General features: G+C 36.0%; 1 protein-coding gene across 2 annotated transcripts in view; it reads right to left on the reverse strand.

The window, feature by feature from the left end:
* Window positions 1–274: 274 nt before the first annotated feature.
* LOC149800251 (protein dachsous-like) overlaps window positions 275–17159 on the reverse strand; it is a 182263-nt gene continuing 165378 nt past the window's right edge. For both annotated transcript variants that reach the window (XM_089959835.1, XM_089959834.1), the window contains exons 16-20: window positions 16143–16333; window positions 12841–12936; window positions 9461–9602; window positions 7348–7519; window positions 275–6136 (exon numbers count right to left, since the gene is read on the reverse strand). In XM_089959835.1, coding sequence (XP_089815961.1) covers window positions 3523–6136; window positions 7348–7519; window positions 9461–9602; window positions 12841–12936; window positions 16143–16333 — 3215 coding nt within the window. In that variant the 3' untranslated portion in view covers window positions 275–3522. The remainder of the gene's footprint in view (window positions 6137–7347; window positions 7520–9460; window positions 9603–12840; window positions 12937–16142; window positions 16334–17159) is intronic.

Genomic DNA, 17159 nt, shown 5'->3' on the forward strand with positions numbered 1-17159 from the left:
GATATTATTCTTACAAGTAATGATATTATTCTTACAAGTAATGATATTGTTCTTACAGTAATGATATTATTCTTACAAGTAATGATATTATTCTTACAAGTAATGATATTATTCTTACAAGTAATGATATTATTCTTACAAGTAATGATATTGTTCTTACAAGTAATGATATTATTCTTACAAGTAATGATATTATTCTTACAAGTAATGATATTCTTACAAGTGTATGGAAGGAAGTTTGGTACTTGCCACTAAATAAAAACAAAGCAAGCAGTGTGATAAATTGTTTATTATGAATATATGTAATGCTCTCTTCATTGGTTTTCTGTACAACTGTTTCAAAAACTTGAGTGAATATATGCAGTAATTTCTGTATTTCATTTAATTTCAATTACTATGATCTAACGTGGTTAATGAAAATCTAATTTCTATATTTGTCGGAGAGAACAATAAATAAATAGACTTGAAAACAAGCAAGCGTTCAGATACTGGCTCTTAGGACCCCAATTCACAATACCTGTATATTTCTGGTTTCTCCCTTCACAGGACTAGGACCTAATTGAGTAAAACTTGACCATTTTCAACATACTAGTACCTGAATCCAATTTCTTTAAGAAAATGACATTTGTTAAAAATATTTGTTAAAAAGTGTATGAAAGATTCTAAGTTATGAAAATTCCACACCTCCATAAGTGCTCTTAATGGCTATTAATTGGAAAAATTACTATTAAAGGAAATCTCTTCTCAATTAAGCCAGCTTATAAGTAACAGAAATTGAATCCATATAGGATTGTTTCTAGCTACAAACAAAAATTCTAAGGTCCCTGTTAGTTCACACATTACCAATGCATTGTTGCTAATAATATTGAGAAAAATATTTGATCATAGCAATTGTTCTACATTTTTGAGACAAAAAATATCAATCTACATTTACTTTGATTATATCATTCCTGAGGTTTATTTCTATTTGTTCAAACATTATAAATACTAAATCTAGCATGTGAATGATTACAGTTTCCCCTACAGCATGTATATTGTATTCAATAAGAAGAATGAGCCATGTACATTCAGTTGTGATGTGAGTCATCTCCACTTACTCTATTAATAACAAAAAGTGGAATGGTTCTCTAGCTGTGTCAGATGCAAGACTGGAATTTGATTAAAATAATTATTTAAAAACAACAAAAACATGTACTATCTCCTTCAATACTTGCATTTCATGCTTATCTGATTTTCAAAACATTATCATGCAATGAAAAATGGGAGCTAAGTGTCTCTCCTTAAGATCCTCTGGGGCAGCCAATGCTCAAAGACCTGTGCTACAATGGCTTAACTAGTTGTAAAATCTGTCTCCTCTTTAAAGAACTACTAAAATATAATAAAACATTGAACCTATCACTTTTGGACAAGACTTCAGAAATCTGTCACAAGAAAGTTATCAATGGACATAAATACATGTGTATCTGACACAGCTAGACTGGGCTGTCATAAATAGTCTCAATCAAATATAACAAATCAGACAAGATGCTACACCACTATAACCAGTCTTTGACACAGTGGCTAATGACCACAAATCTTGGTTCCTTAATTTACACTGGCCAAAATGAATTTCCAGGAATTCAAAACAAGACCATCTCCTCTCTTTAATTGCCAAGTGTTAAAATCATTTCTGATACTCAACTGATAAAGAGTTTCAGATTGTCCGCTGTGACAGCCAAACTGGATTTAAAATCAGCACCATTTTAATTAAAGGAAAAAATAGACACCATTAAATACGTTTGGTGAAAACCTCATGACAATATGGCCATCCATTCATAAGAAATGGTGACAAGATTTTCAATATGCTAATTGTGGCAGCCATACTGGATGGAAGCAGGGTCTGATGGTGAAAACCTTTTGTGGATGTGACCATTAATTCTGAATTGAAGACATGAACTAGACTTTCAAGATGTCAGATCAGCATAATTTGATTCAAGACCAACTAAACACCTAAATCTTCATGAAAACACCCAATGTCAATACAGCTTTCCATCTAGGACTTGTATTTATGCTGCCATGACAACCATATTTGAAGGCAGATCTGTACCATTTTCATTCAGGACCAACTAGATACCAGAAATATTCTGGTGAAAGCCCCACACATACGAGTTTTCATTTTGATGGAGTAGCATTATAACGATCTTCAACATGCCATTTGTCGTGGCAATACTGGATGTCTGACCAACACTATTGTCTTTTAGACAACCAGACCTTGGGATGAATATCAAGTTTCAGGAGAATCCTCCATGTAGTTTATGATGAGTGCTTATGCACTGGAGGCCATAACATAAGCTGTTATGGTCTATAACCAGAATAGGTATAAAAAAAAATGTCCATACGTGTAAGTGGCACAACCATAATAAATCATTTATAAAAGATTCATTTGTGTACCAATTCAATGTCATGGTTAAAACAAAATATGTACTGTAAAACTGGTCATAAAAGCTGTTGTGATTTACCAACAGCAACAAATACATGGACAAATACATAACAAAACACATTACATCATTACTGAAAACAAGATTTCAGATAGTATAGAAATATTTCATTCTTTTTCCCTATGCTATATCAGACATGAATAACGCTTAATGATTTATAAATAAACTGCTGCCATAAAACTACAAAGAAATTACATCATAATATGACAATTTTACATGAGCACTTCAGCTATCTATTGTCAATGTAATAATGACGTATTTTAGGCAAAATAATTTGTTCTTCCAGCTTAGAGTCTAACTAAGTACAACAATAATAATATATATAGATATATAGACACCCGCACATATTTTATAGTTCATAGAGGGTGGACAGAACAATAAATTACTTTTGTGTCTCCATAAACTTTTGTACAAAAATAGACCACATAATTTGAAAATGAAATGTCCACAAAAAAATGATTTTGTCATATGGAATGAGGAGAATACACAATTATGAAATGAAATCCATTTAATTTATGAAAGATAGCAAACTTGTACATAATGGGGATTAGTACAAAAAGTGTTTTGCAAATATTTGATACAATTATATTCTGTATGCTTTTAAATATTTCTACTCGTTTTTACACTTGTGAACCTTTGATTCATTCTCAGTTAGAAAACCTATTGCATTAATTTAACAGCTGGAACAACATTTGCAAATTCCAACACAAAAACTGCCTAGATCCTCAAATGTATGAATTATCATATTATCGTATTCAGATCTGTCATTATCAAATAATAATTCAGATCTATCACAAATGCATTATCACATGACGTTTATATCTGTTGCATCAACATGTAACCTTTAGAACTTGAGCGTGTGCATTATCACATGCCACAACCACATCTGTATGTACATGCCTCATCATGGGACATAATCAGGCCTGTCATATATGCATTATCAGGCCTGTCATATATGCATTATCAGGCCTGTCATATATGCATTATTAGGCCTGTCATATATGTATTATCAGGCCTGTCATATATGTATTATCACATATCATGTTCAGATCTGTAATTCCTGCTCTGAGCTTGAAGTAAATGCCATCCTATTTGTGGCTATACGAGGTCCCCTAGGGATATTTCCCCCTGAACTATGAATAGAGTTTGACATGCCCCGCCCACTATTTACAGGTGATATTGAGGGGCTCCTTGTTGCTAGGGGTGACAATGATGGAGTAAAGGATGGTGTAAGAGCTGGTGAAGTGAAGCTCGACTCGTGACTTATGGGGGAGCGAGGCAAACTTGGTAACGATGTATTTATTGTGCTAGTCCTTGTCCCTACAGAACTATTACTGTGACTAGACTGATTGGAACGTGATGAAGGTTGTGATACTGCGATGGGTGGGGCATTTGTGATGATTGGAGGGGGAACCATTCGAACAGGAGGTTGAATGGAGGAATTAATTTGCCTGCTTTGAGGCACAGTTTGTACTGGCTGCTTTTTTGGCTGATGGTTATCATCTTTTAGTCTTGCTATTTCAGCAAAAACATGTGCAAGAGGCTGATACTGGGGGCCCCAGTCCAATAAATAGTCCCAGTTGTATGAGCCGCTGTATTCCTCCTCACTATTTATCACACTAGACAGAGAACCAGCCATCTGAGCCTCTGGTTCATGAAATCCCATGTCTTTATTTTTATCAATCATTGCCACTTCTTCATCTGTGGACACATCCAGTTTTGTGTAGTCAATGGTCCCTATTTCCATGCCATCACACTCGCCACCTCCCTCTTCTGAAAACTGATGCATGCTCTCCACTGAGTGAGCAAGAGCCCCTGACTTGGCTTTGGAATTGATCTTATCGTTATCTATACCAAGACGTGCCAGGTATTCATGATGGTTCAAAACAGATGGTTCTGATGCATTGTCATCATCCTGGATGCCCGAATCTGGCATGGCTTTCCTAAATCCATTTGAATCATTCAAGAATGCAGAATTGGAATTAATCCTACTAATTTCTTCATCCTCATCTTCCTCCACTGACCCATGTCCACTGGATCCAGACTTGTGAGAATGGGGAGACATATTAGAAGAAACCAAGTTATCCGAGTGGTTGCTATAGTTTAAATGTTCACTATATTGTGGGGGTCCATTAGATGTAGGTACATAGTCAAAGTCTGTATCATCACCTCCATATCCAGTTGTACTGGTTCTAGGAGGAGATTTCTTGCGCAAGTAACGATTTCGAACCAAAATAAGGACAATAACCACAACAACAATGACTGCAAGAATGGCAACAACGATAATAACAATGAAAGCCACACCTAGCTCGTTAGGTGGGCTTGCAAGTGGCATGACCTTACAACCATCACATGTTCTGTCAATCAGAATCTTTACATCAGTTTTAGCAGTTAGAGAATTCTCTATTTCTGAATATGCCTGAATGGTAAGTGTCACTGAATCGTCAGCAAACGCACGCTTCGATCGATGAAGAATCTCTCCATGAATAAGATCCTCTGATGACCTTTTTCTCCTTTTTGGTGGATTACTACTGAATTCCAAACTTACATTAATCTCCCCTGTGTTCATATCAACCTGGAAGTAATCATGTAATGGGACAATCCTGTAAACCACATGCCCAGCTTCACCACCATCCTCATCTGTGGCAGACACTTTCCCAATTACTGTTCCTCGCTTTGCATTCCCAGCAATCTGAAACTGATAACTCACCTCTGTAAATACAGGGGCATACTCGTCCACATCTAAGACATTAACAAGAACAGGTACCTCTGTATGCAAATTGCCTGCATCTTTGGCCATTACTGTGAAATTGTATGTCAGCAGTTTGTTGGTTTCATAATCAAAGACCAAATTTGCAGTAATTAGGCCTGTCGTGTTATTGATACTGAACACGGTAGTTCCTTTAATTGTGTACTCCACACGACCAAATGGACCGGTATCACCGTCGTTTGCATGCATATAGTACACAGGTGCCCCTAAAGTCTGGTTTTCATCAATACCAAGGAAGTACAGTTGCAATGGGAAAGATGGACTAAATTCATTGACATCTGTGACATTGATGAGAACAGTTGTGAAAGACGACAACTTAGGATCACTCTGGCTACAAGGTCTACAATCCATCGCCCTGACAATCAGCTTGTGGTAAGTCTGACTCTCATAGTCAAGTACAGCTCTCGGAGTTATCAACATCTCCCCTGTCATTCCATTCACAATGAAAAGTCCATCATCATTTCCAGATGTGATAGAATAATATATGTCAGCATTTTTGCCAATGTCACGATCAGTGGCAGTGAGAGTGAGGAACACCTTTTCACTGGCATAGCCTTCATTCAGTGTGATTTGGTACTCCGGTTTATCAAATACTGGTACTTGATCATTCACGTCCAGAACTTCAATTCTTACATGAGCACTGGAACTTCGAGGTGGCGAACCACGATCTTTTGCTACAACTGTCAAATTGTACCATGACACAGTCTCTCTGTCTAATACACCATTCAGAACAATGTTCCCCTGCTTGGGCTGGATTCCAAAAACACCGTTGTCATTTCCTGTTGTGATCTCATAGTTGACATCTTTATTTCGGCCAGATTCATCCATGTCCTTGGCAAACACGCTGAGTATGGTGACACCCCTCTCTGCATCTTCACTGACATTAGATCTGCAAGAGGAACACAAATTATTCAATACAAAATCTGTCTCAAAAGGATTTTAAAAAAATAAATAATGCAAATCACAATGTTATCATATAAGTTTACAAATTTAGCAAAGAAATTAAATGTGGGAAAATGTTTTTTAAGGTAATATGAATGAAATAAAGTAAGTGACTTTGAAAAGTAGTTAGTTATACTGGCCTTTACTAATAGGCTCTCAACAAAAATTTATTTATTATCAGCATATCCTGATTTCTATGGATCATTTTCAACTCTGAATGAGCCTTCCGAAATGATCTGGGATGCGATCATTTCCATTGCCTGTGCTCTTTTTAACTGCTACTTAATTCAATATTAATTTGCACACATTTTATGCAGCAAATAAACAGTTTTGAAAAGTAGGAAAGCTGAATATTAGGTCAAGTCCATTTGCAAACAACCTGATCTTCCTTTGAATAATGTACCAGTTGAATAATGTACTAGTTGATCAATGTCTGTTATGTTTGTTCTACTGACTTGTCCTAAAAAACTGCTCAGACCAGATCTGTCGGAGCATTAGGGACTGGCAGAACTGATTATATGCAGTTGGCAATTGGATCTGACTTGAATATAAGTATATACTGCAGTAATTCACTGGTTACAAAGCCTGTCAGTAATGTCATAACTGTCCCAATTTCCTCAGTTACCAAATGATACAATTCAGTGTCATATCTGTCCCAATTTCCTCAGTTACCAAATGATACAATTCAGTGTCATATCTGTCCCAATTTCCTCAGTTACCAAATGATACAATTCAGTGTCATATCTGTCCCAATTTCCTCTGTCACCAATTGATATAATTCAATGTTATAACTTTTCCATCACCTAATAATACAATTCAGTATCAAAACTATCCCACTTTCCTGTCACCAAATGATATGATTCAGTGTTATAAATTTCCCACTTTTCCATCACCAAATGACATAATTCAGTATCATAACTGTCTCAATTTTCTCTGTTACCAAATGATACAATTTGGTGTCACATCTGTCCTGCCTTCCTCTGTCACCAAATGAAATAGTTCAGTGTCATAACTGTCCCACTTTCCTCAGTCACCAAATGATACATTACAGTGTCAATATTGTCCCACTTTTCTCAGTCACCAAATGATACATTGCGGTGTCAATACTGTCCCACTGGCTGATGAAAAATGTAAATCTAGCCATGAGGAGGTACTTACTTGTACTCCCCTTTATCAAATTCTGGTGGATACTTGTTGACACTTGTAATTTGGATGTGCACTGCTACAACACCAGAAAGGGAGGGGGTACCACGATCCTCTGCTATCACCACAAGCTGTACTATCTCCTGGTTTGGCTGGTACACAACAGTCTCGTTTGTATAGATCACACCTGAAATTTTGATTGTAATATTCCCCTTTTAAGTATACAAAATATTTACATAAAGCAGATGATGGAGATCTCAAGTTATTACGCAGAAACTGTCTTTACTTCTTTAAGTCAGTGACACTGACCTCTGAGTCTGAAATTGATAAGGTTCTTCATTACCTCAAGTGCAAGACGTCCAAAATGTTTGGTAACTGTAGCTACTGTGCAGAAACCAAACTGGTCAGAGATAAAGAGACCGATCATAATAAACTGCACTAGAAAGTCAAATGTACAAAATTACACATCGTATTGTCAAGACCTACATTTTTTCTTTAGTAAATCCTGCCTGTATTCAGAAATCTCCCCTCCCAATGCTTTCAAATGTAGGTGGAATCCCCCCCCCCATTTTCAGTTCTAGAATAGGCCCTATTTATACCTTTAATGCTGGAACTGAGTTCCATATAATATTTTCATGGTGATAGAAAAATATATCAGAGTAGGAAAATCTCCACAGTGGCAATAAAAGTGCTACAAGACCAACAGTACCACTCTTTTATGAATTATCTCCCCTTAGCAAAGTTATTTTTTTTTTTGAGCAAAGAGTTGTAAAAAAATTTTTTAAAACAAAAGACTAAATATTTATTATGGTCCTATGCACAGCCCTTGTAATACTGTATATTGCTTTATAACAGCCATCACAAACACTGAGTCCCAGAATGGAATTAATGGTTTGGTTTACATGTGACACATCGCATGCTCTTTCAAATGGCATGACTTTTATAAGTTGTGTTATTGCATAATTTTGGCTTACACTAATTTGTACTGTGAACTAATTTCTTTTGCCATTGTAGCTATAGTTAAGCTACCATCAAATATGAACACTATTAGGTACAGTGGATATTCAAAAACAAAGATAAGATGATATGGAAAGGGTCAAGGCCATCATAATGCTAATACTGCCGCCATGTTGTCAAATGGTTTTTCCTTGCAAGACTGCAAGTTCCAACCTCACAGCTATTACAATAATTTTTCTTCAACATCTGTTTAGTTGCATAGGAGTTTTCTTTTTTCCCGAAGGATTTTTTATTTGTTATTACAGAAAGAATTACTATGCAGATGACAATATCATGTGACTATTCAATGAAGGTCACCCCCAACATCTAGCCATGCTTCTCATTGGCATTATGGATACTGAACTCTGAAGGCTGAATGGAATGCAGATTAACCATATTAACAACAAAATGAATGGTATAAAATTATTTAAGCCTGTGTCAAACACTGCACCAGTTAACATGCACAATTCCATCTAAAAACAATGTAACCAATAGAAATATCTTTTAACTTTTTAATCTCAAAGTACAACATTAAATTTGAATAAACTTTACTCAAATTTAATACTGGAGTTCTGTTTTCATCTTCAAACAAGGAAGAAATGAAATGTTGACACTCCTCACATCAAACCTGTCAATACACAATTTTAATTCATTAAAAAAGCAAAACAAACAGTTGACTTGTGTTTTTCACTAATTTGGACCAATGGAGTGTCCACTCATAAATTATTACCAATAATCAAATATCTAGACAGTAGCAAACACAGATGACCAAAGTTTGATTGTACTCCCAAACAGATAACCAAAGTCCGACATTACTGTAACAATCAAAAGGCCTAACAGCCAAAGTCTGATTGTACTCCCAAACAGATAACCAAAGTCTGGCATTACTGTAACAATCAAAAGGCCTAACAGCCAAAGTCTGATTGTACTCCCAAACAGATAACCAAAGTCTGACATTACTGTAACAAGAAAAAGGCCTAACAGCCAAAGTCTGATTGTACTCCCAAACAGATAACCAAAGTCTGGCATTACTGTAACAATCAAAAGGCCTAACAGCCAAAGTCTGATTGTACTCCCAAACAGATAACCAAAGTCTGACATTACTGTAACAAGAAAAAGGCCTAACAGTTACCTGTATCCGAGTTGATGTAGAATCCCCTGGATGGCGTCACACCAAGCTTGTATCGAATCTGAGCATTGAGACCAGAGTCAATATCTGTTGCATTCACACGCATGACTTGTCTACCTGGTGGAGTCATTTCCTCCAAAGTTACCTAAAATGAAAACTTGTATATTATATAACATGCCATATATACTTTCTTAAGTCAAGTCCAACTGCAAGTAATGAAGACCATGATCTCACCATAATGTGTTGGCAGACCATGATCTCACCATAATGTGCTGGCAGACCATGATCTCACCATAATGTGTTGGCAGACCATGATCTCACCATAATGTGCTGGCAGACCATGATCTCACCATAATGTGCTGGCAGATCATGATCTCACCATAATGTGCTGGCAGACCATGATCTCACCATAATGTGCTGGCAGATCTAGATATGTTATTCGTTCTACTCCTGAAAAAAGAGATGTATATATGCATGGAATGGACAACATGGGTCTATGCAGTTTGCAGTTGGACTACACTTGACAACAAATACATGAGGTAACATTACAATATTTAATTAAGCCAACCTTAAGAGCAAATCATTTCTGTTTTGGGTTTAGTGCCATATTTCAGCACATCATAGGTGGCTATACATGGCTGCCAGTGTAACTAGTGGAGGAAGAACCTGGGAAATTTCCCCAATAAGAACCACTGACCCACAGGAAGCTAATGTAAAGTTTTCTCACACACCCACACAGAGCTCAAGACTCCAACCCATGAGGACCAAGGTGAGAAGGCAATGATCAGTAAAGCTGAGTGCTTCAGACCACTTGGTTCCTGCCACCCCCACCCCCTTGAGAGTAAGTCAAAGTCTTCTGATAATTAACTCTCAAAAGTAAAAACCACAGTGAAAATAAGCTGCATAATATATATATATATATATATATATATATATATATATATATATATATATATATATATATATACATACATACATACATACATACATGCAGTGGAGGTGAAACATTTATATCATCAGAGAAGAAATACATTTTCAACATTGTATAATTGAACAAGAGTCCCTTGAATGGACAGATGCTCTAATGAATGAAATTTTTTTATATAGGAATTCAAGACCATGTCTTCTTTTAAAATGCTGAGTATTGAAACAATCTCTAATATTCTTCACAGACAACAAGATTCTCAAATTAGCTGCTTTGATGTAAGACTGGCACCATTTTTTATGCATTTTATTAGGACAAAGGAGACATTATTAGATGTCTTTGACTCCATGTTGTAATGATTATCTATCTAGAAGTAGCAATGATAGCAAGATTTAATACAGCCATTATGGCAGCCATATTGAACGTACTTTTAATGTACAGCTTTCACCATTTTCATTTAGGACCAAACAGCTATTCTAAGATGAATACTTGTGAAAATCCTGTTAGAATGATTTCCATTTTAAACTGAAAACAAGATTTTCAAGATTTCTACATTTATATTGGGCATCAGATCAGCATCAATTTAATTTGGATCAACAAAAACTTGTAGAAGTCTATTAGTCAAAACCCCATACTGATATGAGTCTATTAGTCAAAACCCCATTACTGATATGAGTCTATTAGTCAAAACCCCATACTGATATGACTCTATTAGTCAAAACCCCATACTGATATGAGTCTATTAGTCAAAACCCCATACTGATACGACTCTATTAGTCAAAACCACATACTGATACGACTTTATTAGTCAAAACCACATACTGATATGAGTCTATTAGTCAAAATCCCATACTGATACGACTCTATTAGTCAAAACCACATACTGATATGACTTTATTAGTCAAAATCCCATACTGATATGAATCTATTAGTCAAAACCCCATACTGATATGAGCCTATTAGTCAAAACCACATACTGATACGACTCTATGTCAAAACCCCATACTGAAACGACTCTATAAGTCAAAACCACATACTGATATGAGTCTATTAGTCAAAACCACATACTGACATGAGTCTATTAGTCAAAACCCCATACTGATATGAGTCTATTAGTCAAAACCACATACTGATATGAGCATATATTCATCAGAAGTAATGATAACAAGATTTTCAAGCTGGCAACTGTGGCAGCCATATTAGACATCAAACTGGCACCATTTTTAGTTTTGACTAACTAGATATCATAAGAAGTCTTCTGGTCAAAATAACCATTCGATATGGCTTTCCATTCAGTAGTTATACCAGTGACCATACCGGACTCAGATCTGCACTATTATCATTAGGATCACCCAGACATCATAAGTCTTTTGGTGAAAACTAGATGTCAACATGACTCTTCATTCAGGAGAAGTAGCAATAACAGCAACAAATATTCAAGATGAACCATAACCCAAAATCTCATATTTTAAGTGCCATCTTGCTACAAATGAATATCAATGTAAATTTTAGTTTTTGTATATATGATCTCTGACCTCCTCGTTAATGACTTTAAGAAAGAGGTAAAAAATGATCTCTGACCACCTGATACCCCTCCAGCAGTTGATTATCACACAAAAAACCTATGTAGCAAATCTTGTTAATTACCATTTAGCAATTTTAGTAGAAGACAGAGTTACTGATAGACAAATGGATGAATCACAATATCGCCAATTGTTTTACAAAATGGGGGAATAAGTAGGTCTATTGCAGTGGTTAAGGCCACTTAGTAACCAGTCTAGCTCATCAAGACCCGAGGGTCACTTACTAACCAGTCTAGTTAGTCAGAACCTTAAGGTCACTTACTAACCAGTCTATCTCATCAGAACCTTAAGGTCACTTACTAACCATTCTATCTCATCAGAACCTTAAGGTCACTTACTAACCAGTCTAGCTCATCAAGACGTTAAGGTCACTTACTAACCGACCTAGCTCATGAAGACCTTAAGGTCACTTACAAACCAGTCTAGCTCATAAAGACCTTAAGGTCACTTAGTAACCAGTCTAACTCATCAAAACATTTTAATCCAATGTGCACCTAACTGCAATGAGAAGACAAGAGCTTGAATTCAACAATACCTATACTTCATCCTTACTTTCTAAAGAAATGGGTCCAATTATTCAAATTTCCTATTCAATACATGTTGTTGTTGTTGTTTTAGGGTTTAACACCATTTTTCAGCACATAATAGGCTATACATGGTGGCCAGTAGTAATGGTGGAGGAAGAACCAGGGAAAACCTTTCATGCTACATGTCTGTGGCATGATGCCTCCAGTGCTAGACATCACTATAAACTGCCACAATACTGACATCACATATGAGTGACAAATTGTTAAAGCTATGTTAAAAATTCAAATCACACTCACACGCACGCAATACAAAGCAAAAGGTCAAAATTCCAAACTCTAAAAACATACCTGATAACTCTGCTGTGAGAATTCTGGAGCATTATCATTTTCATCAGTCACATAGATGTCCAGTGTTGTATAGTCTATGTGTACTGTGTCCGAAGCCTACAATGAAAATTAGTGTAACTGATCAAACAATGTGAAATGGTTTACAAGGGTCAATCTCATCACCATGCTTAACTACTATCAATATTAAATTAATTCTTTAATTCTTTTGTTTCTGAAAACTAATTCCAATTTTTCTCAAGTCATTTTCAAAATGCCATCCACCCCCATAAAAAGTATCAGGGCAAGTGTCTTTGCAGATTAAAAAAAACAAGAAGAAACCCCCACCCCACAAACTCTTTCGGATAGCCATTCAGCTCATGTGACTACTGGTAAACAACAAAGGTGTTGGGGTGGGGGGCATAAGAAGGTGCCTACTGCATTTAAATACTTTTATTATTAATCAAAATTCATTTTCTAATATTCAGAGTCATGAATGTATGACTGGGTGCTTCCCAACATTTTCTTAAAAGTAACACTGCCAAACAAACTGGATGTATAAAAAAAATCATCATCCATTAAGTTTTCACATGCTACTTTTGTTTCTTCATGAAATCCCTGTTATATTCTGAAAATCTCACCCCGTTTTCAAACATGGAGTGAATTCCACCACCCCCCATATTCACTTCTAATATACACCCTTTAAAAGCACAGTAAATCCCAAACAATGATGTACAATTCCTCAAGGATGTTTTGTGTTAAGCAAGCAATCATAATTATCATTATAACGATGGATATCAAATGGAGAGGAATTTCTGCAGTAATATGACCTTATTTCATTAAGAAAAACCTTTGTGGCAACTCTCACATTTCTGAAACATTTGGAATGATTCAGAGAGCCCATCACTCAGAGTTTTTATTTTTACAGTATAACTAATTTGTTGCAGAAGTCTATTTTCACATTTTATGATCTGAATTATAATCCCAAAAACTAAAATTCCAAATTAAAACTCCATTTATAAGTTGTGATTGCTCCTACAGTTAAACAACAAAAATTAAAATTCCAAATAATTACAACACAGATTTTCACACAAAGCAAGAGACTCTATTTCTGTTAAGACTTTTATTTAGCTACGTAAACAAACTTTACCACTGGGGTTGATCTAATCATGGATGGCTGGATGAAAAGGCATAAGGATGACAAAGTGATTGCTGTGTTTAGAATCTGCCATGATGAGATTGAAAAATACACAAATTAAGAGCTCCCAAAATTACCAGTCATATAATCAAAGCCCTGTATGTATATTCTATATGCCTTTCATACCAGTCATATAATCAAAGCCCTGTATGTATATTCTATATGTCTTTCATACCAGTCATATAATCAAAGCCCTGTATGTATATTCTATATGCCTTTCATACCAGTCATATAATCAAAGCCCTGTATGTATATTCTATTTGCCTTTCATACCAGTCAGATAATCAAAGCCCTGTATGTATATTCTAAATGCCTTTCATACCAGTCATATAATCAAAGCCCTGTATGTATATTCTATATGCCTTTCATGCCAGTCATATAATCAAAGCCCTGTATGTATATTCTAAATGCCTTTCATACCAGTCATATAATCAAAGCCCTGTATGTATATTCTAAATGCCTTTCATACCAGTCATATAATCAAAGCCCTGTATGTATATTGTATTTGCCTTTCATACATGCTTGGATACACTAAGTTCTTATTAAGATTTTTGAAAACAATTCTTGCACTGGCAGTTTTCATTCATTTTGTGTTGGGCCTCTCCATGAAGACTTGTTTTCAGCATCAACTTTGATGCAATTTGTCACCTTCTAAGCAGTTACATCACATGTCTGATGCATATCTGCCAAGAAGTGTAAAGGAATAAAACATGACTGACTGCCAAGAAGTGTAGAGGGAGAAACCATGACTGACTGCCAAGAAGTGTAGAGGGAGAAAGCACGAATGACTGCCAAGAATTGTAGAGGGAGAAAGCAAGAATGACTGCCAAGAAGTGTAGAGGGAGAAAGCATGACTGACTGCCAAGAAGTGTAGAGGGAGAAAGCATGACTGACTGCTAAGAAGTGTAGAGGGAGAAAGCATGAATGACTGCCAAGAAGTGTAAAGAAAGCACGAATGATGGCCAAGAAGTGTAGAGGAAGAAAGCACGAATGACTGCCAAGAAGTGTAGAGGGAGAAAGCACGATTGACTGCCAAGGAGTGTAGAGGGAGAAAGCACGAATGACTGCCAAGAAGTATAGAGGGAGAAAGCATGAATGACTGCCAAAAAGTGTAGAGAGATAAAGCATGATTGCCTACCAGAGAGTGTAGAGGGAGAAAAAAAATGACCGACTACCATGAAGTGTAGAGGAAATAAATGACTGCCAGAAAGTATTACAATATTCCCAAGCCTTTTATACCGACAAAAGAGAGAAGAAAAAGATCAGAGATTTTAATAACGGTCAACAAAATACACCTTTATGGTGTAAACAGATCAACATCCAGTCTGGTAATAATATACATCCACCAATTTGCTTTATCATTCAAGAACTTGTATTTTAATGGTTATCTCTGGCCAATATAAAGAGCCCCTGTCCCTACATACAAATATCTGAAAGTCATGCAGAATTACCAATCTTTGAAGTTTATGCTTCACAAAATAAATTTCCTAATGAGTTTATTTCACAATGATGGAACAAAGTCCCATTTTCAGTCAGCCTAAAAAAACATAAAAGTTCAGCTATCCCTCATTATAATGCCGTTCCCTATAACACTTCCAGATAGAATGTGGAACTTCTAAGAACCCCATAACCAAAATTATAAAAATTTTATGAAAATAAAAATAAATATAAAACGTAGAATTTTCAACACCATTTAGCTGAAAAAGTGTATGGGAAACCATTGTACTTGAACTGAATTAAATTTTTTGATAATATGGTTTGAAAGAAAACAACATGAAGCTTAGAATTATATCATTGTTTCCTTGTCAAAACATATCTGACAAAATTAAATGAGCAAATGTCATGAAGTGAAAAGTTACATTGAATTTACATAACTAAAATTATAATGCTACAGTTGACTGGTGTTTTACTTTTTCTTTCTCCCCCCTCCCCCACATGCATGCTTTCATCTAATTTCTATCATTCTTGCTGTATCATGTTTCAGCACTTAATGCAACCAGCAGCTAGCTATTGGAACCATAATATAATGAGGTAGCACTGTAAAATCTAAAGATGAACCCGCAGTTCTAATGGACAGGTCCCATTCTCAGTCTGTACTGAAAAATGCAAGGATAATCTGATAACTAACCTCTAGTCCCAGTGTGTAGTGTATACGTTTTTCATGATCCAAAGCCTTTGCAAGTCGAATTTGTCCACTGAACAGGTCAATGCTGAACATGTTATCCGGGTTACCTTGCTCAGTGAAGTTGTATGTGACGGCAGGGTTCTGGTCCACATCACTAGCAGTGACACGATTAACCACTGACCCAACCTCAGTATCTGGAATGAGATCAGCGAAGTAAGTAATTTTTCAGCGACAGCACAGTATAAATAATGTCATTAAAAAAACCGAGTGCACACTATTGTGATACTCTTCAGATTAATTTGTGAAAATAAAATAAATTCAGCAGTGTGAAACCATGTTATTACTGATACTTCTGTTCCTATGTTTTTGTACAAATTCACAGGGAATCTGAATGAACAAACCCCTACAAACAATTACCATATATACTTACTTACTACAAACAATTACCATATATACTTACTTACTACAAACAATTACCATATATACTTACTTATAAGTTTGTTCTAACTTCAAACAACATCAACCATCATATACTGCACAGGCAAATCAGGGTCTATGATGTTTGCAGCTGGACCCAAAATGTGAGTATGTATGGTAAACAGATTGATTAGTCATAATGTACTGCACAGACCCAGATCTGCTGACACATTATGCAACAGCAGATCTGGATCTGTGCTATTTGCAATTAGATCTGGGTTGCCAGAGGGATACCTAGACACTTGCCAAAAAACTTGTTTTGATTGGTGCTTTATGACACAAAAGTACATATAGTTATTTAGTGCTGAGGCAATTAGAGTAATGTGCCTTGCCCAAGAACACACAACTGTAGCCAACCAATACCATAGAGCAAAGTGCCTTGCCCAAGGACACACAGCTGTAGCCAGCCAATACCATAGAGTAATGTGCCTTGCCCAAGGACACACAACTGTAGCCAACTAATACCATTTCAGTCGCTACACCATAACTCCTGCCTCAAACCTATTTTACAGGAGTTTGCACAGACTAAGTCTGGATTAAGCA

The sequence above is a fragment of the Sinohyriopsis cumingii genome, chromosome 5 (assembly GCF_028554795.1).
Source record: "Sinohyriopsis cumingii isolate HCF-2022 chromosome 5, ASM2855479v2, whole genome shotgun sequence".
In the NCBI taxonomy this organism is placed as follows: domain Eukaryota; kingdom Metazoa; phylum Mollusca; class Bivalvia; order Unionida; family Unionidae; genus Sinohyriopsis; species Sinohyriopsis cumingii.